Source organism: Paroedura picta, chromosome 5 (assembly GCF_049243985.1).
Source record: "Paroedura picta isolate Pp20150507F chromosome 5, Ppicta_v3.0, whole genome shotgun sequence".
NCBI lineage: Eukaryota > Metazoa > Chordata > Lepidosauria > Squamata > Gekkonidae > Paroedura > Paroedura picta.
This window is the reverse complement of record NC_135373.1, coordinates 70,329,379-70,349,753: the sequence shown is the minus strand read 5'-3', so window position 1 is coordinate 70,349,753 and position 20,375 is coordinate 70,329,379. Positions and strand designations below refer to the sequence as shown.

The 20,375-nt window shown below is 41.7% G+C and overlaps 1 protein-coding gene across 7 annotated transcripts in view; it reads left to right on the top strand.

The window, feature by feature from the left end:
- MET (MET proto-oncogene, receptor tyrosine kinase) overlaps nucleotides 1-20,375 on the top strand; it is a 123,352-nt gene that overhangs the window by 83,712 nt on the left and 19,265 nt on the right. For all 7 annotated transcript variants that reach the window (XM_077338443.1, XM_077338442.1, XM_077338439.1 and 4 more), the window contains 7 exons: nucleotides 2,564-2,721; nucleotides 3,303-3,405; nucleotides 4,334-4,470; nucleotides 5,786-5,947; nucleotides 8,547-8,646; nucleotides 17,094-17,309; nucleotides 19,920-20,066. In XM_077338443.1, coding sequence (XP_077194558.1) covers nucleotides 2,564-2,721; nucleotides 3,303-3,405; nucleotides 4,334-4,470; nucleotides 5,786-5,947; nucleotides 8,547-8,646; nucleotides 17,094-17,309; nucleotides 19,920-20,066 — 1,023 coding nt within the window. The remainder of the gene's footprint in view (nucleotides 1-2,563; nucleotides 2,722-3,302; nucleotides 3,406-4,333; nucleotides 4,471-5,785; nucleotides 5,948-8,546; nucleotides 8,647-17,093; nucleotides 17,310-19,919; nucleotides 20,067-20,375) is intronic.

Genomic DNA, 20,375 nt, shown 5'->3' with positions numbered 1-20,375 from the left:
AGCATTTTGCCAATTCTGCAACATGTGCCATTGTCAGATACCATGCCTGGTTGAGGTCAACAGCAGTGCCTGTAGAGTACAAGCCATTTCTGTTTTAGCTAGGCAGTTTAGATCAAACAAGTTCCAATTAGTTCAGAAAATCATTCTCCTGTGGGGCTTCTACAGTGGCAGTTTTGCTCCTTGCCAGGCTACACATGTGGCCCCTACAACTCTGGCATAGGTTTTCTATTCCCAGACCAATTGTTCATTCCTTGTCATGGTGCCTCTCACATGACAATTTATCCCAGGGCATATCCTTTGGAGTTCCTGAGCATGAAGTCATTCTTAGTACCAATGTTTTACTCTTGGATTAGGGTGACCACTGTAAGAGGTTGTCTGTACAAGCTACATAATCACAAGATTAAAGACAACTTATTATTATTCTGCTAGAGTTGAGGGTAGTTCATAATGCCCTTAGCTGTTTATCAGATATCCTGTGGAATCAGTCCATACTTGCCCAAACAGATAGTATTGTCACAATGTTTTATTTAAACAAGCAAGGGTACAAATGGCCCAGAAGCCTATGCTAGGAGGCTACTCTTGACTTGGTCCATGGTATCGAAGCTCAACACTTCAGGCTATCCATATTCCCAGAAATGTAAACACAGAGGCTGACAGATTGAACAGATAGGGACACTTTCTCATGAATGCTCTCTAAAGACCACATGTTTGGAATGTATCTTCATTCTCTTGGGAGTCCCAAAGGTCAATCTCCTTCCAATGAGAGAAAAAACAAAGGCTGCAAGATTTTGCTCTCAAGCAGGGAAGGGCATAGGATTCCCAGGGGCTGCATTCCAGATTCATTTGCATGGGGTTCTTTTTTATGTGTTCCCTCCATTTCCACTCTTGATCAAGGTAATAGAAAGGGGCAGGATAGAAAGATTGAATGTGCTCTTGTAGGGTCCTTTATGGCCTCATCTAATCTGGTTCCTGACCCTTATGGAGAATTCCTTGTGATGGTATCTTAGCTTGCTCAGTCAACTTAATCAGGTGTTTCATCATGATTTAAATCATCTCAACTTGTAGGCTTGGTCTAGAGACTTAATATTTTCAAAAGAAGTTAATTACATACTTCTGCATTCCCACAGGCCCTGTACAAGAAAATTCTATATGTATAAGTGAAAGCAGTTTTACTGGTGTAGTAATAAGGGGATTTCTCCAGGTACTGCTTTGCTGTAAGTCATATATGAATATCTTTTGTACCTAAGGAATAAGGGTTTGGCCTTTTCTTCTCTAAACGTCCACCTGGCTATCATCTTTTGTCATCAAAGGGGAGTTAGGGGGCGGGGCGGGGCAGTCAATTTTCTCTCATCCCTTATCCCAAAAATGTCTTAATGAACTGAAATCTTTGTCTTCCTCAGGACCCATTGGTTCCCCAGTGGTTTCTTGCTCTTGCTTTGACATAGTTGATGTGTAAGACTTTTAAACCCCTTGCTACATGTTCTTTAGAGCTGAACTTTCTGTGAAAATCTGTTTCTTAATGGCTGTTAAATTGGCCAGGAGGGTAAGTGAGTTAGCACTTCTTCAGGTGGAACCTCCCATTTTGAAGATTTTTCTCTGAGAGCGTAATCCCTCAATCCAGTTTTAGGTTTCTTCTTAAAGTAGTTTCCAAGTTCTACTTATCCCAGGATATTATTTTGTCCATCTTTTTTCCTACACCGTTATGAAATAAGTGATTGTTATACTCCTTAGATGTTAGAAGGGCTTTATAATTTTATCTCAAAAGAACTTTGGAGTTCTGCAAGGATAGAGTACTGCTTATATGTTTCATTGGTCATTTTACATGAAAGAGAACTTCCTCCCAGGTTTTGTTCCAGTGTACTTTTTCTACCGTTAGGGAATGTCCACTAAACATTCATACCCTTTCTACCAGAACTTTAGCTTTTCCTGCAGCTTTCTTCAATAGAGTATTGTTCACTGAGATCTGCCAGGTTGCTATTTGGTCATCAGCAGACACATTCATACACCACTACACTTTGGATCTGCAGAGAAAGTGAGAAGCTCAGGTGGGAAAAACAGTGCTGCATTGACTGTTCAAGTGAAGGAGGCATGTCCTGCTGCCTGTTGAGTAGCTGGCTAGAATCCCTGTGTGGGACTGTACAGAAGATCAATGATGAAAACAAAGTTGCACTTACCTGCAACTTTGTTCATCTTGTATCTTCTGTGCAGGCACACAAACCTTCCCTCCTGTCCCACTACATGTTCTGGTTTTGGCAGTACTAGGGATACTGAGGGTGGGGGTGCTGCTGTGCAGGACTACTGGTCCCTGGGCAAGAACAAGCTTCCTGATTCTGGTGTGCAGCACCCCCTAGAGGCTTTTATCTGTAAAGACCTCTCTGATGGCAGGCCTGCTCACACATAGTCCCAAGTGTGCCTGCACAGAAGATATTTGAAAAACAATAGTTGCAGGTAAATGAATCTTTGTTTTACTTGTTTCCATTAGCGTTATCTTTTTAAAAAACACTTTCAAAGCCCATCAAAAATCTTAATTGTGTCACTGTGCTTTCCCTCCCTCTTCCTTTAGATTCTTCCAAGAAATGTACCTTTTGATGGTGCCACTCGACTGACGCTATGTGGGTGGGACTTCGGATTTAGCAAAAATAAGTTCAGTTTACAAACTGTGTCAATTCTTATTGGTGGACAAAGATGCATCCTGGATGTCAAAGCAAGTGACAAAAACAAGTAAGAAATCAATACTCTCTTCTAAGTCAATATTGCCATGTGAGGAGCTGATGCAATTTTCCCAGCAAACAGGGTTATTCATTCATTTTTCAGTACATGTATAGATAGCACATTGCCTGAGGCAGTGAAAGTTAGGCCAGCTTCTAGCTTATGAGGCTTGTTCTGTTATTTCTCAGTAGCACTGAAGTTCGACCACACAAACACCATCTGTGTCAGAAAAAGAAATTGTCTAAATCAGAATCCACAACATGGTGAGTGTTGGTGCCATGGCTCTCACTGACACTCTTCTTGGTACTCAGGGAGAATTCTTAGAAACCAGGTGCAGCTGGATGGGGCTCTTGCTCACCAGGTTGTCTGACTGGCCTCTGGAGATAGGATTGGCAGTGCAGATTTTTAAAAAGTTGTTTCAGCAGCATCTGTGATCACAACACAAAAGTCTTCACTGTATGGCTGAATGTATGCTGTCCGTATACCAGAAAATATTTTAAAATAATATGTTCATTTTAAACTGCATCCTGTTATTGTTGAAAATTCTATTTTCTGTATGATGTAAATAAAAATAATTTGTCTTTTTCTTGAAGACTGGAATGTACACTTGGTGCTGTAAAGAATCCAAGTTTTAATGTTTCAAGCACTATTTCAAATGGGCAAACTAATATTTCCTTCAGTACATTCTCTTATGTGGTAAGTGTTCGAATCTAAATGTTTAGTTCTGAAATTACATTAAATTAGTTTTCATTTGTAATTCATTATGCTTTATATTATTTAATACTGGGGAATGGGCATGAACTGGCAGATGAACTAAAGTTCATCCTGAATTTTGACTGGTCTATGATTTGTGAACTGAAGTTTGCAAACTGAAGAACAGTGATGGACTTCCACAAATTTTGGTGCAATGTGTGGTGGCTCATGGCAGTTAATGAGAAACAGTTGAGCACCTGGGAACTCCCTGCTGCTCCCCATTTAAAAGGGCCGTGCAAAGGAGCCAACTAGAAATGCATCTGCAAGGAGAAGCCTCCCCACTGGCCAGATTTGGGCTTGGGAAAGATGCAGCTCGCAGAGAGGAGGGGGTGAAGTGCTTTTCACCCTTCTTGTCTGCCAGCCAGGAGGTGAAATGCCTCCCAGGAACAGTGCCACCGCAGCCAGCAGAAAGGAGTGGTAAAGTGCCTCCCAGGACCTGCTGGCCAGGGAAAGCAGTGGGGAGCGGAATGGAGGGGATGAAATGTCCTCTGGGAGGCACTTCACCACTATATGAAAGCAGCAGGGAGCAAAACTAGAGGGTTAAATAACTCTGGGCCATTTAAATCCATCCAATTTCAAGGGAAGAAGCAAAAACAGAAGGTTTAAATGACTTGGAGCCATTTAAACCATTGCTTTGTGTTCTCTGCTGCTTTTACAGGGAGTAGAAAGCAGGGGTTTAAACTTTAAATGGTTCACAAATTTATATGAATTTGTGCAGTTTGTGAACCGGCATGTCTGTTCGTGTAGTTCCGTGATTCAGTTTGTGGTTCAGCCATGAACCAACGACAAAAATACAGTTTTTGCGAATGTCTGTTTAATACAACTTCGTAAACATTAGAAAAGAACAAATTAGATTGTTTTTATTTTGCAGAATCCTATAATAAGAAGTATTTCACCCAGCTATGGCCCAAGATTTGGTGGGACGTTGCTAACATTAGCTGGGGAATACCTGAGCAGTGGGAATTCTCAAGCAGTTTTTGTTGGTGAGAAGCAGTGTAACATAACAAGGTATAGTTCATCAGATAATGTGTTTATATTTATTATAAGGTACATGATGTATGAACAGTTTTTTCATCCCATGTTGCTTTTATCTTAAATTAATTGTTTTTTATACATTTGCAACTTGCTATTACTTTTTTAGCTGCCTTGAGATATGCTGGGATATTAATAGCTAAACTTTAAGTAAACAACCAAACAATTTGCTTAATTGACTTCAAACGCTATTTGTTTTTCATGGTTCACCTTAATGATAAATTATTGTAATTGTCCTAGATAGGAATACTATTTGTAAAGCATTCAGCATTCTCATAATTAACTTTAGCTTCCTAACAGTTAAAAAAGTTGCTTGATTTTTGGATTAACAAATTATATGTAACCATGTTTAAATAAATGTATAAATTCCACCTTGTCATCTGCAATAGAAACTGTTATGACAATATGTAGGATAAATTATCAAATCAATTAGAACATTTTCTGCTGCGTGTGCAGAGGCCTGCTTGAGGCAATTCACAAAGTATAGCAACACAACAAACTTATTAAAGGTTTAAAAGAACATTATGAAAAAGCCATAAATGCACAAGCTTTAAAATGGCCACCAGGATAAAGGAAGATCATAAAAACAACTAAAAAGTTGAAACTTAAAATCTGGGTAAAGAAAAATCATTTGGACTGTCACCTAAAGGAGAACAAAGTAGGCACCTGGTAATCCTCAGGGCGAGAGGCAACATGCGGGCAACTTGCAGCCCATGAAAACAGCTCATGTTTACAGGAGTGGTTCTCAGAGTTGTATTTTTCTCAGGCATATATTGTAAGGTCACCACCAGCAGGTGGTTGTTGATTTTAGTTCCTCTAGGAGTATGGCCAGAGTGCATTGGCAAGGATATTAGAATAGGAGGCCAAGTTTTAAATGTGAATCATTAGTTTTAACAGTTTTAAATTGTTTTATCCACTGTAAATTATAAATTGCTGTAAGCTGTCGTGAGCCTTCAGGGAAGGGCGATATATAAATTGGAGAAATAAATAAAATAAAAGGAGGGCACATTTTTTTCTGGCCAAAATCCCTGATTAATTCAGAGCCAGATTTTAATTGTCCAGAATAATTACTTAGAGTAGAGCAAATCTTTTAAAACAAGGGGGGGAAACTAACCTCTTCCACAAGATGGATATTGGAGTCTTATACAGTGTCAGACCCTGGTTCTAGAATTACAGCCATACATTTCTGCAGATATCCATATCGCTGTATTTTCCTATAGTCTCATTTGTATGTGTTTTTATCCTTATTGTAGCAAGCATTATTTTTATTCAGTGGCTTTTTCATGTGCAGAGCATCTGACAACACCATAGAGTGTTATACCCCTGAACAAGGAGACCAGTCAGAATGTCTTGTTAAAGTGAGAATTGATGCAGTCTTTCGTTCTGCGGGTCACTTTTTGTACAGAGAGAACCCTGCTGTTTCTAAAATTTATCCAGCCAAATCCTTTCTTAGGTGAGTGACAATTTCTGTTGATATAGAAATAGTGATGAATGAGGGAAGAAAGGCACTGCTAAGAACTTTGTCATGTGAGTTATTTACAGCCGGAGAAGGTATACCTTCCAAAGGTGAAAGGGATATTATTGACAGTTCTAGAATGTCACTACCTTTTTGCCTACATCCTCCATTGCTGCCCTGTGGTGTGATTCTACACACCTGTAGTATATGTGAGAAAGGGCATTTGAATACTTGGCAGATAATTATTATACTGATATTTGAAGTTCCTCATTTAAGTTTTGCATTTGGAACTGAATGAGCTTATGGAAGTGCAGTGTTTGGGTAGGATCTGTGTTATCATTAAGATGGGTCACTGGACCAAGCCAACAGTTTGGTCACTGGTCATGTTAGACCAACCCTGTAAAGGGTACTAGTGGAGGATTGGCATGCCCATGGACAAGGTTGCTCCCTGATGCTATCTCATCTCCTGTCCAAATCCACCATCTTGGTACACACCAAAGCTGCACAGGTGGAAACAGGAGCTGAGACAACTAGAACGAGTCTGGTGGAAAACTCATGACAAAGCATCAAGAACATCTTATATGATGCTTATAAATGCTTATGAGATGGCAGTGAAGGCCAATAAGAAGGAGGCCTGCATTGCCTCCACAAGCTCGTACCTGGCATAATTGTTCAAAACAATAAGATGGCTGACATCCTTAGGATCATCCCAAAGTTCAAAATTGAATATAAGCTGTGAGGCTTTTGTAAGCTTCTTTGTAGAAAAAATCTTGTCATCTGTCAGGACTTTCCCACCAGGCTTGATGAAGAAAGTAAATGGGAGGCTCCTCAACCATCTCAGAGTCCCTTTCTGAACCACTTTAGTCTGTTCTCCTTGGCTGAAGTAGACAAGACCTGGCAGCTGTCTAGCCAACCACATGTACTCTTGACCTATGTCCATCGTGGCTGGTAAAAGTTGGTGGTTTCATGAAACCCTGGTTGAGAAAACCTGAGTTAGAGACACAGACGTGAAATGGCTGGAGCCCTATTTGTATAGTCAGAGACAGTAGATGGCAGTATGTGGGGACCTGCAGGGAACCATACTCTCCCCCAATGCTAATTAATATCTATATGAACAGTCTTGCCCAGCTGATCCGGAGTTCCGGATTGGGATGCCATCAGTGCACTGACAACACCCAGGTGATTATCCAACAACAACACCAGACAATTTGGCCTGGTGTCTGGAGGTCATGGTGGCTTGGCTGAAATAGAGTTGTCTGAAGTTGAATCTAACCAAGAAGGAAGTCCCCTACCTCGACCAGCATGTGGAAAGATGGCTGATATAGTTCCCAGTGCTTGATGGGCTGCAGCTAACACCAATGCCTTTCATCAGAAGTCTGGGAATGATTTTAGATCCCTCCTTATCAATGGAGGCCCAAATCACAAAGACAGTTCACATGACATTTACCCATCTGCACCAGGCAAGACAGCTGGCATCTTGTCTTTCAGAGCCAGACCTATCCAGAGTGATCCATGTACAATCACCTCCAGAGATGACTCTGGAAACCTCAGCTGGTGCAAAATGCAGTGGTCCAAGTCCTGACAAAGACTCAGTAGAAAGCTCATATAACACCCATGCTCTCCCAGATGCTGAGACCAAATCAGATTCAAGGTTCTGGTGTTAACCTTTAGGGCCCTAAACAATCTGAGACCATTGTATCTATGGGACTATTTTTCCCCCCAAGAGCACTAAGATCTGCAGGTCAATGTCTGATCAGGATCCCTGGCCCAAAGAAAAGGAAATTGGCCTCAACCAGGACAGGGCCTTTTCGACCCTCACCCCAGTCTGAGGAAATGCACTCCTGAAGGAGATCAGGGCCTTGCGGGACTGCAACCAGTTCTGCTGGGCCTGCAAGACCAAGCTATTCCACCAGGCCTATGATCAGGATCCAAAATAACAACCACCAACAAAGGCTGGCCTCACGATCAGGGAGAGAGAAATATCAACTCCTGAGCCCCAAACCCTTCTTTCTAGGATAAATATTAATTGGGGGGCAATCAGATTTAGACTAATAATGTTTTTGTATAATGCTTTTATGAATGTTGTTACTCACCCAGAGCAATATGGAAGGGAGGGCTAAAAATAAAATAAAATTTTATTAGTATATTATTATTATTACTAATGGAATAAAAATGTTTGTGTGAAAATATTTTAAAACATTTTTAATGAAGATTCCAAATGCCACACACATTTTTGTGTGGCTGTGAATTTCTTCCATTAAGCAGTTTCAACTGATAGCATCCAAACAACTGGGGTTACCAACAGACCTGGAGAAAAATGTTTTGTCTCTTTAATATAAGCTTAATGTGAGGAAATGGGAATGTAAAAGACTAAAATGACATAGAGGTAAGTAATATCACCAGGTAAATAGCAGGACATTAAGCTTCTATTAGGGCATTAAGCTTCTATTAAAGGGACAGCATATCATTTATGCTCCGGTTATTTGGCAACCCTGAACATGCTGGTATTTGTTGAACGTTAAAACATAAATAGCGATTGGCATTCTTAATTGGTACTTTAGCATTATTTTCATTTATTTGTTTCACTTTTTATCAGTGGTGGAAGCACAATTACAGCTCAGGGAATCAACCTGAATTCAGCCTTCTCTCCCAAGATGGTTGTAACAGTCCCTAAACTACACAGGAACTTTACAGTGGTGAGTCTCTAGCATAAGTACTAACTGGTGTTCTTTCAATCAGAACTCTTCAGTTTCTTCCTGCTTTGAAATTCATTGCTTTCACAACAGAGTCTGATGTTGGCCTTGTGCCTTCAGGCAAACTACTTACTTTTTTTTGGTCTTCAAGGTATATTTTTCTGTTTCAAGCAATTGTGTTATTTAGATACCATGCCATAATCTTCTGCAAAACTATTGTGGGTGGTCATGTTGTGTGCATTGGGCAATCAATGCAGTACTTAGCCAGTTGTTACTGGAAGCTAGCAGAGCTGTCTAGACTAGACTACTCTGGCCTTGAAAATTGTTTTGGAACTTCTTTTGGTGCAGAATTCAGCACCCAAGATATTTGACTGTAGTCAAAATGACCTTCTACTTCTTAACTGAAGGACCACCCTTCCTGATCCCTTCCTATCTGGTTTCTGGCCTGATTATGGGACTGAAACAGCTTTGGTCATCCTGGCAGATGACTCATGTCAGGAGAGCAGGTAGGACTTTGTTGAGTCTCCTGGACCTCTCAGCAGCTTTCAGTACCATTGATCATGATAACCTTCTGCACCATCTATCAGGACTGGGATTGGGAGGCATCATTCTGTGGCGGTTTCAGACCTACCAGGAGAGTAGGCTTCAGAAGGTGATGTTGGGGGACTGCCTCATGAACAACGCTTCTTCAGCTGACTTTGATGGATTTATCCACATGGGCTGGTTGCTTTCTCTGACCTCTCTCAGCCATAATGCACATGGGGTTTATGGGTAGAGTGCCACATTTTGTTTTAGTGCTGTGTAGTCTGTGCATCACAAGGTGCCCTTGGAACTTTGGGGGAGCTCTACCGCAGCTGTCCCCAGAATGTGCCCAAGCACACAGGTCCAAGCCAGCCAGCCTGAGGCCCCTCAGTCTGAACCCCTGGAAGCAGCAGGTGTCCATCTGGGTCTGGGAACCTTCAGGGCACAGTGCATCTCTGGCAGTGGCTCACTTGGTGGTCATGCTGCAAGGCATCTCTTAGGCCCTGGATTGCCTTGCCAAGCAGGTGGAGCACCAAGGATCTCTCAGGTTGGCACTAAAGTCTTCGGCTAGCCAGATGGGTGTGGCCCAGCTTTACAGCTACCCCCAGTTTGTAGGCATAGGACTCTTTCTCCCAGCAGGTCCAGCTGCTCCAGTGGCCTCAGAGAGGTAGTCAGTCATATGCAAGTTTTGACAAAGAGGAAGCGCAGCCAGTGACAGGCCATGAAGAGAGATCAAGATGGGTAACTGTGTCAGTCAGTAGTAGTAGAAAAGAGGAAGAAAATAGTCATGAGAATTCTAGCTGTATCTAAAATGAGCACTGACTCATGAAAACTCTACCCTATCTCAGTAGCCCCATCATCCAATTCCAAGATATGTTGTTCAGACAGACATTCTTTAGGGCACATCACGTATGCCTTTTGGAGTGAGACCAGGATGTTTGGATTCATGGCATCTGTGATAGCCTCCTTTCTTGGGTACAGTTGTAGGAGCTTTGGCAGGAGATGGATGTTGCCCTATCTCTTGTGGCAGTTTTGGCATCAGACAGTATCTAATTTTGGGGAGAGGTGATCTGCATGCTTGCCTTCATTGTTCTGTGAAACCCCCATAAGGTATCTTGGGGGTTAAATCATCCAGCAACATGCCTAGCTCAGGAGCTTTTTTAAAAATCTGGTCCTGTTTCAAGTTGTTCTCATGTGCAATTTTATTGGTTTTGTTGTTCTTTTATTGTTTATTTTTTATTATTGCAAACCATAATGGACAGGGTAAATAACAGAAGGGGTATTAGAACAACCCATCCCAAATATGCACAGCTCTGCATGTGAGAAAGTGGTGTGTAGATGACCAAAAATGCACTTAGGGTAAGGTGCATCATTTACGCATAAAATGAAAACAGCAAGGTTCAGCTGTAATTGTAAATCTGCTTTCCTGCCTGTGATGAGGTAATTTTAAACACCTGCTAGAAGTATATTTAAAACTACTTTATTTCACATGTATGCACCAACAGAAGCTCTAAAGCACTCTAAATGTACATTTTAGCATAAATATCTTCCAATTCCATATGTGCATCTTCCTAGACCATCCACTGTTCCTTTCTGTATTCTGTTTTATTTCCAAGTGCCCAATATCGATCTGTTCCCCATCTTTGCCGTTCAGCACTATAAAGCATTAGCATCTTAGATTCTGTGTCAAAGGCCATTTATCCGCTGGGTTTTCCTGATGGCCCAGATTCTATAACATGCCAGCCTTTTACCCCTTGCTTTATTTAGGTCAGCTCTTAGGTGATGCCCTAAAGCACACAGAGCTTCTTCCACATTTATCCTGCTGTTGAGCAAGTTAGAGAAAAATCAAGTTAGACCCCGATGGGTCATGTTTACATTCATTTCCTCATAGGTCACAATTAGTGTTGAGCAGGGATACATCGGCCTTCTTGTTGTAAATGGCATTATTTTGTATAAAAAGACTGCGTAATTCAAGGCTATTCACATACTATATAAGATGTCAGCAATACCCCCACTTCTTGGAAACTATTCCTATTTGCATTGTGAACAAGTGATTGACAGCACCTGGAAACTTTTGTAATAGATTCCTTTTAAAGCCAAATTAAAAAGCCAGCATCTTAATTTAGCTTGGCCTTGATTGAATTGTGTATCCCCCCCCTTAAATGCTATCAATCTTGTATTTCATGAAAAGTCTTTTTTTTTTTCAATTACCGAAACCAATATTTGAAGCAAAAATGTCAATTTAAATTACGTAACAATAAGGGCACTACAAATGCAATTTCTCTTGACCTTCCCAATCAGTCACATTGCATCACCTCTAAAGGGTGTTATTAGATTTTTTTATCATTCTCTGAAAGCATCCTTTTCAAAGAGTTCCCTGATAAAGTAAAGAGCTATAAACCCTAGTCCAATAGATACCCACAAACTAGGTTATGAATGCCACTATTATTAATTTAAAGGACCTTGGTACTGTTCGGTAGATAAGATGTGCAGTGGATTTATACTAATCACCTAAGTATAATGATTGCTTGGGACTTATTCTGATACAGAAAAAGCATGCATGTGTATGCGCATAATCTCTTACAATATAGATTCAAGTGGGTAGCCGTGTTGGTCTGAAGCAGCAGAACAAATTTAGAGTGCAGTGGCACCTGGTTTTATTCAAGGAAGTGTGCATGCACATGAAAGCTCATACCTTGAATAAAACTTTTGTTTGCCTGAAGGGTGCCACTGGACTCTGAATTTGTTCTCTTACAATACAGATTCCTTGAGAGAGGCATTTCAATGGAGATATCTTTAACTGCTCCACTAGGAGAGGTTAAAGATATCTCCATTGAAATGCCTCTCTCCATTGAAATGCCTCTTTCAAGGATTAAATAATTTGTTAAGGGCCCCGAGGGTGGGCCCTGTCTGTGATGAGGAAGGGTGCTGATAGGCCCCTTCCCCCTGACTGACAATCGGAGGGCGCACGGCTCACAATTGGTCCCTTGCTGCTGGACTGACTAATCGGGAGGCGCGAAGTGCCTCCCGATCCGCCCGCTTCCTGCTTGTCCATAGCTGCCCGGCCGCTGCCATTACCTGCCTCGGATCCGACAGGGAAGGTCGCCGCCTCGCCGCGCTGCCACGGCCTCGCCTCCAGAGACAACACGGGCCCAGGTAGGCCGCGCCGCAGGGGGGGCCAGGCCGCGCCAAATCCGGCTCACGCACCACCCCACGCCCGCACTGTCCCCAGAGACTCCTGAGCCCCGCTAGCGCCCGCTGCATTCAGAGTTCAGCGGGCTTATTTACTAGTTAGTGAATAATGAAACAGTGACTTGAGGCGGCTGCTGCAGCAAATACAGCAGCATTTACATGCATCAGCCATGTTTTTATCCTGACCTCCCTCCAAGGGCTCAAGGTACTCCCCATCTCTGTTTTACCCTCACAACAACCCTGCTAGTTTAACCAAAGAGTGTGTGATTGTTACCCTTTGAGCTTCACAGCTATGCAGAGATCTGAGTTAGGCAGAGCAGTCCTGAGTGCAGGAGTAACTCTGGATTTGATTGCATATAAATCCTCCGCTAGTGCTCTAACCACTACACTGCACTAGGTGTCTCTAGTTAGGCCTATTTCTTAGGTACATCCATTACGTATAGTAGGCAAAACATTCGTAAATACTGTGCTGGTCTGGCTTTCTCTGGACTTCTGCCTGGAATGCATGGTGCAAAGAAAATGTTCAATAATTTGTTGTGGAACTGTGGAATATACTTTGGAATAAACTGTGGAATATACTTTGACAGCACTGTAGTGGCAGTCAGTCCATACAGTTCCTTTAAAAATACGCCCAACAGAGGTTCCAATACTTCCTTCTATACCAACAGATTGTTTAATGCAGTGGTTCTCAATATTCCTAATGCCACAACCCTTTAATACAGTTCCTCGTGTTGTGGTGACCCCAACTATAAAATTATTTTCATTGCTACTTCATAACTGTAATTTTGCTACTGTTATGAATCGTAATGTAAAAATCTGATATGCAATCTAAAAGCAACAGGATGGAGGATGCACCACAAATATCACTCTACCAGCCCCTGGAAGCGGCGAGGATGGCGGTGCTGCTAATGGTGGTGGAGAGGTGAGGTGAGGGTGGCGGCGGCAGTGGCCTGAGTCGATGGGTGGCAACGGCGGCTCAGTTGTCTGCGCTTGGGCTGGTGGCAACGCTTAGCCTGTGTGAGTAAAGCGGGGAGGGGAATGGGGAGAGGCGAGCGGACATGCTGCTAGCTGAAATGGAGCACCTGCTGAGCCCTTCCTCTGCGATAGCCTCAAGGGAACCTGGGTGGCAGTGGCCTCTGGAACGCAATCAGTGGAGAAAGCAGCGGCGACGGCAAGAAGTGCGGCTCTTGTGGGGCGGATCATGGAAGAGGAGGAGGTCACAGGTGGAATCTCTGTGGTGGAATCTGAGGAGGGTGAAATCGGAGGGTCCTCTCCCCCCCCTCCACCTCTATGAGGCACTTAATATTCTCGCCCTCACCTGTCGTGGCCTCCTCTACATGGGAATCGATTAGTGAAAGAGCTCTGGGCAAAAAAAGGGACTAGAGAAGCCGTGATTGGGAACATGAGCTATCAGTCATCTTGAGGAAGAGCCGAGGCGGAGGCAACGGCCATCCGGCCTTCTCTTGGGACACGTGACTTAGAACTACCTTTGAGATCATCGGAAATATGTGTTTTCCAGTTATCTTTGGCAAACCCTGTGAAAGGGTCGTTCAACCCCCAAACGGGTTGAGAACCACTGGTTTAATGGCTTGTGAAACAGGCTAGGTGTTATGATACAGAGGAATGAGATGGTCAGTTGGAGCTCTACAAGCTTCCCTTGTGACTGTGGTGAATCATGTTTTATTGCTTTCCTAATTTGAGTTATGAGTGTTATCCCTGAAGTGCTAACTCCGTGTTTCAGGGGAGTTTGTTATCATAGGAAAGGATCCTGCAGTTGTATTCTCTTAAAATGCACAAACAGCCCTTATAGCTTTGCAAATAAGCATAATTAGTTACCGATGCATATCATTTCTTTGAGACAGCATATAGATGTAGACCATCTAATGTAACGTATTCATAGCCCTCCTGTGCCTTCCAGTAATTTGTTCAGCAATAGAGTTTATTTTCTCACCCTCCTATGAATGCATGATACAGTAACTCTGCAATAATTTGCTTAGGACAATGAAAGAAAAATTCCTTCCTGCTGCCCGTTTTGAGTCTGGGGTGTCCATAGTGTTCTTGGCAGCAACTAGGAATGTTTCCTCCATTGTCTTACCTAAATTATACTGCTGGCTGATTTCCCTGTTTGCTCCAGTCTGAATAGAAGCCCATAGTCCTCAGTCTTGTACTGTTCCCCCCATGCTGTTCTGTCAGATAAAAAGAAAAGAAGTGGGACAGAATTTCCCAGAGGCATGTGCACTAATAATCTCAAATTAATGTGTGAGATGTCCAAACGAAGTTAAATAAAGGTGGGTGGAGGTCAGCCACTGGACTCCGAATTGCAAGTCTGTCACATATCCACATCAGAAATGTCTTAACCTGGTGGCAGAAAGGGAGGCATTGCTTCAGAACCCAACATACTGCGTTTAATATGCTTTTTTGTTTTTGTTTCTTTGGTCTTTTCTGCTAACTGGCTTCAGGCTCTGCTGTCCGTTAAGTGAATGGAAAGGTTCTTTAAAAGCAAAATAAAACTATATCAATTCATAATATATAACTTTATATAAATTGGGAACAAACTCTAGGCTGTGCTTTTTTCACAATTCTGTAACATTCACACGCAATGTTTTGCATACAGAGAGGGGAGAGAAATCCCAGCATGACTAGATTCCTAATGTTAATTTAAGGATTGTTGCATGAATCATTCATTAGGTTAACCCCCTTTTTTGAGAATGAGATATCAGAGAAAGGAGTGTAGCTAGACTGATTTTATAAAATCTGCATGTACATTTATTCCTTTCTAGCAGGTTTTTAAAATTAAAAAGGTTTGTCATTGGGTTCCTATCCTACCCAGCTGAGCAAGTTCTCTAATGAGTGTGTGTCTTCCTAGCATGTGTGGTCTGATCCATTTACTCTCCTTTACCTGCTCAGACCTGCTTCTCCTATTGGGGAGAAGAGAAAGTTCTTGACACAGATGCTCAGACAGAATTGGGCACTTACACAAGACCTGGTCCTTGGTAAAACAACCACTACTAGATCCTCCCTGTGTTTCAGCATGGTTTATATTATCAAAGACCTGTAGAATATGGGGCACTCTCATCTACCAGGCAAAGGTTTTTAAAAATGTATTAATTAATTAATTAATTAAAATGTATTAATGTGGTAATTCTACTACATTCTTCCATGCACACGATGGCTGCATTTGGATATCAGAGTCAAATACAATGTGACCATGAGCACTTCTAGCTGTTCTGCTTCTGTGTCTTGTTCCTTTCAGTTCTTTCTTCTTCTATACCAAACTTGATTGACAGGTTCTGGTTTGGGAAGCCTTGAAACAGGCTGCAGTTGGCCGTGATGTCTTAATATGGGCACTTGGACAAATAAGACCTCCCTCCTCTCCGATTCTGAATTTTAGATAGGGAGGCAACCTAGTCACTTGTTTGTTCTTGCAAATTTAATTAATTTGTGCTGTGTGAATGGAGGGACAAAAGAAAAGGGTGGAGCTGTGTTCCTGGCCTGTCCTAGATGGATCTCTGTTTGTCCATGTGTGAATACAGCCCAGGAATGTCTTTAAACTAACTTGAATAAACTGGCTGAATGTCACATTGGTCTTGTACAAGAAAGAGAACAGCATATTCCTGTGCAATTCGTTGTTGAGTGTTTGATATAGATATGAATTTCTGTGATTGCTCATTTGTATTGTTATTGTCATGTTAAAGACATCAAATTAATAACATTCCTTTTGAAGCCGTTGAAGTCCAAAAGCAAACGTTCATATTAAATGTTTAAAATATACTATTACCCTCTTGTTTATTGTAACCCTTACCTTCAGTTAAACTGCCCTTATTCAGGTGGATCAATAACTGGATAACAGATCACACCCAGAGGGTACTTGTTAATGGTTCAGCATCCTCTTGGAGAAGAGTGACAAGTGGAGTACCCCAGGGATCTGTCCTAGAGTCTGTATTGTTCAACATATTTATAAATGATTTGGAGGTGATGGTACGGCTTTACTCTGCTCTGGTTCAGCCTCCCTTGGAGTACTGTGTTCAGTTTTGGGCACCCCAGTTGAAGAGGGATGTTGACAAACTGGAACGTGTCCAGAGGAGGGCAACAAAGATGGTGAGGGGTTTGGAGACCAAGATATATGAAGAAAGGTTGGGGAAGCTTGGTCTGTTTAGCCTAGAGAGGAGATGACTGAGAGGGGATCTGATGACCATCTTCAAGTATTTAAAAGGCTGCCATATGGAGGATGGAGCAGAGTTGTTCTCTCTTGCCCCAGAGGGACGGACTAGAACCAATGGGATTCAATTAATTCAAAAGAAGTTCCTGACAGTTAGAGCGGTTTCTCAGTGGAACAGGCTTCCTCAGGAGGTGGGAGGTTCTCCATCTTTGGAAATTTTTAAACAGAGGCTAGATAACCATCTGACAGAGAGGTTGATTCTGTGAAGGCTCAAGGGGGTGGCAGATTACAGTGGATGAGTGCTAGGGATGTGAGTGTCCTGCATAGTGCATGGGGTTGGACTAGATGACCCATGAGATCCCCTCCAACTCTATTATTCTATGAATCTAATGACATCTAGGTTATTACCAGTGCAATCATGTGCAGAGTTACTCTGGCCATTTATTTTAAGGCAGAGACTGGAAAGTAGAGTAGCTGTGTATAGGATTGCACTAAACAGAATAAGTTATAAAAGTAATGAGTATAAAACACCCAGAAATGCATTTTCTTATTTTGGGTTTTTTTCCCCACATTATAGGCATGTAGCCATCGCTCCAATTCTGAGATAATTTGCTGCACAACTCCTTCACTTCAACCCTATAATCTGAAACTGCCTTTTGTGACAAAAGTATTTTTCATTTTTGATGGTGTCAACTCATCACGTTTTAATTTTGATTATGTGGATGACCCCAGCTTTACATTTTCTGAAATACCAGTGGTGATTTCCAAAGGAAACCAGAATATAGTGATTAAGGTAAGCTAATAATCAGTTTTAAGTATAGTAAATATATATTTTCCCCTTTGCAGAATGTGAACTTTGTCTAGAATAAAGGAACATTCAGAATTAATAGGGATTGAGATTCAGAATTAGTAGGCTTCTATCCTTCCTCTGTGGAGCTCAGGGTGGTATACATGCTCCATATTATTATTACAACTGTGTGCAATGAGTTAGCCAGCCCCTGAAACATTCTTCAGGCTTCAAGAAACCCCAGAAGTGATGTCATCAGGCCATACCTCACCATGCACCCAGAAGTCACATGTCACCAGAAGTGACATCATCCAGACATACCTAAGGATGTACCATCATACTCCATCAGTCCCCTCCCAATGCCAGAAAAGGCCCAACAGAGCAGGCCTGGGGCAGGCATCTGCCACTCTGTTTTCCCCTGCCACACCCTGCAATTCAAATAAGTTAAAATGAGAGCACTTTCCTCTCTGGACTCTAGTCGCTACCATGTGCAACAAGACTTGGCTAGCAAGGCTGTTATGACTGGGGCCCCTCCCCTTTCCACCTCCTGGAGGCTCATCATTGGTCATTGTGGTAGGGATGGGTGGGTTGACATAACCTTACATGGTCATATCACCCAATAATTTTTTAAAAATTAAAAGTATATTTAAATTAGTTAATTCCCATGCAATTGGGGAAATTCTTCTGGGGCCGTCAAGAAACCCCAGAATTTTATAAAATTCCTGTTGAGAAAGTCTGAGTTAGACTGAGGAAGTGTGACTTCAGGGTTCATCCAGTATCTCTGCTCCATCATAACTATGGCAGCATATGAACACCCAGAAATTTTGTGATAGGAGTCAATGCCTTACAGCATATATTGTGAGAGGCCCCCACAAACTATAAGTCTGCTATTGAGAACTTGTGTTACTTCAGTCAAAAGATCACTGTCATCCAGATTTTGAGGGTTGTGCTTTCAGTCCCACCAAGCACGCAAAACACAGAGACAAGTTGACATGCCTTATGACTGTATTTTTGTCATCCAATAATTAACCAAGCACAGCATGAAATTAAATGGTCGCTTGGTTCAGTGAATATGCCGTTCTTACTGAACCAAAATTCTTTTATCTATTTCCTTAATTAGATTCAGGAGACTAAAGAAGCCTTTATCACTGTCCCCCCCCCCCCCCCCAGTAAATCTAAACTAATGTGGCATATTTTGTTTCCAGCAAGTAGCTGTGTGCGGAATAATTTTTATCTCACTCAGAGAAACAAAAGCCCTCCAAAGTCCCCATTATCTCTGCTACCTTAGAAGAGGCCATGTCGGTCAGGGTAGGCCATCACAGTTCTGCTTTTCAATGATGAAGTGCAAAGATACAATTTTAATCTCAGTCTCAAAATCCCTCATGACAAAACTCTGACTTTGCCAGTGTTTGTGACCTTAAACACATTCATAGCAGACCCAAACAAGTGTAATGGATTTCTGCTTCCTGATGTTGCTGCTTCTGTTCTTCCAACAAGATTCATGCTTTTGCCAGCAAAGTGATTGTGAAGTATTAGGAATTGCTTTGTATAGCTGTGTAGGCCAATCAAAAACAGGACGTGAAAAGTAAGCATCTTTGCTGAAAATGATAGTGCTGATTTTGTAATCAGTCTCTGGAGACTGAAAGCTAAAAATGCTCTATCTTAAATTTTCAAATTTGTCTCATGACCTCCTTCCATACTGCAGATGAAACTGGTTTGTATATCTTAGAGCTCAACTAAAGTAATGTTTTAAAACTCTTGTCTGCAAAACAAGAAGTTAACACATTTACTTAGCCCTACTTGTGCCATTGCTTATTTTGTCCTGTAGAAAAAAATTGAACTTAAGGTATCATCTAGTAGAGCCAATGCAGTCTAAAGGTGGAATGGCAATCCAAATTTCTCCGTTAGCTGCTACTATAAAAGAGATAGAGAGCTCTTTGGAAATGTGAACAACTCTCAGAATGGAATTATGCAGAGAAGCTCTGTTCTGCCATAGGTCTGTGGGACAGGATTCAGTGGATGCCAACTTGCCATATTTGAAAAACCCTCTTTGAACATTTTGATTTGTGATGTGAGACACTGTCCTGGCCCCTACCTGGTGGAATGAGCTGGGCCCTGACAGAGCTAGTGCAGATCCACAGGGCCTGCAAGATGGAGCTCTTCCACCAGGCCTATGGTTGGGGCCAGTGAAATGCCAACATCTACTGGGCTCCCCTACTAAACATGCCCCCTGACCGTAGTCTACTTTTGGCTACTTTTTCTTTCCTATCTTTCTCCTTCTGCCTGTGTCTAAGATATACTTTTAAAATTAACTTCCTAGAGAATTAAGGGTAGCATTTTCAGTAAATTAATACATAAAATATTTCATTTAACCAGAGTAAAGAGAAACAACGCATTACATATATGTATACATTTGCCTTGAATCCCTGTGAGTTGCAAAGCAGAGGACTAAATCTGATCAACTTCTGATAAAATTGCTCAGCCCCCTGTGTGAGCTCCCATTCTTAGTGACAACCTATGGGGTTTTTTCTTTGTAAAAAAAAAAGCCTAATCTGTTCAGACTTTAATGATTCTGTTTGTTTTTATAATTATTTCTCTCTTATTATTCTTTCTTAGGGAAATAATATTGACTCAGAAGCTGTTAAAGGCGAACTACTAAGAGTTGGAAACAAGAGTTGTGAAAATATCACCTTGAAGTCACAGTCTGTTTCTTGCACCGTTCCTATAGACCTGCTGAAATCCAATAGTCAACTCAATATAGAGGTAGGCCATACCTGAACATATACTAGAGGATGTCATGTCTTTGGCATACATTAAAGAGCAGTGAGGAAAGGCAACTATTATTATTATTATTCTTTCCTATGTAATAATGGGAGCTAGAATTGTAGTTTGCTAGTATTGTCCCCCACTTAGTTCAGCAGCATTTAGTTCAGCATTTCCTAATACAACAGTGTCTACTCCTGAAACTTGGCTCCATATAGGTAATCATTTCTCAGTAATGGCCCATTTCAATGCCAAAATTTTATGGATAGTGAGATGTGTAAAACAATAAAACCTTGACTAGGAAATACA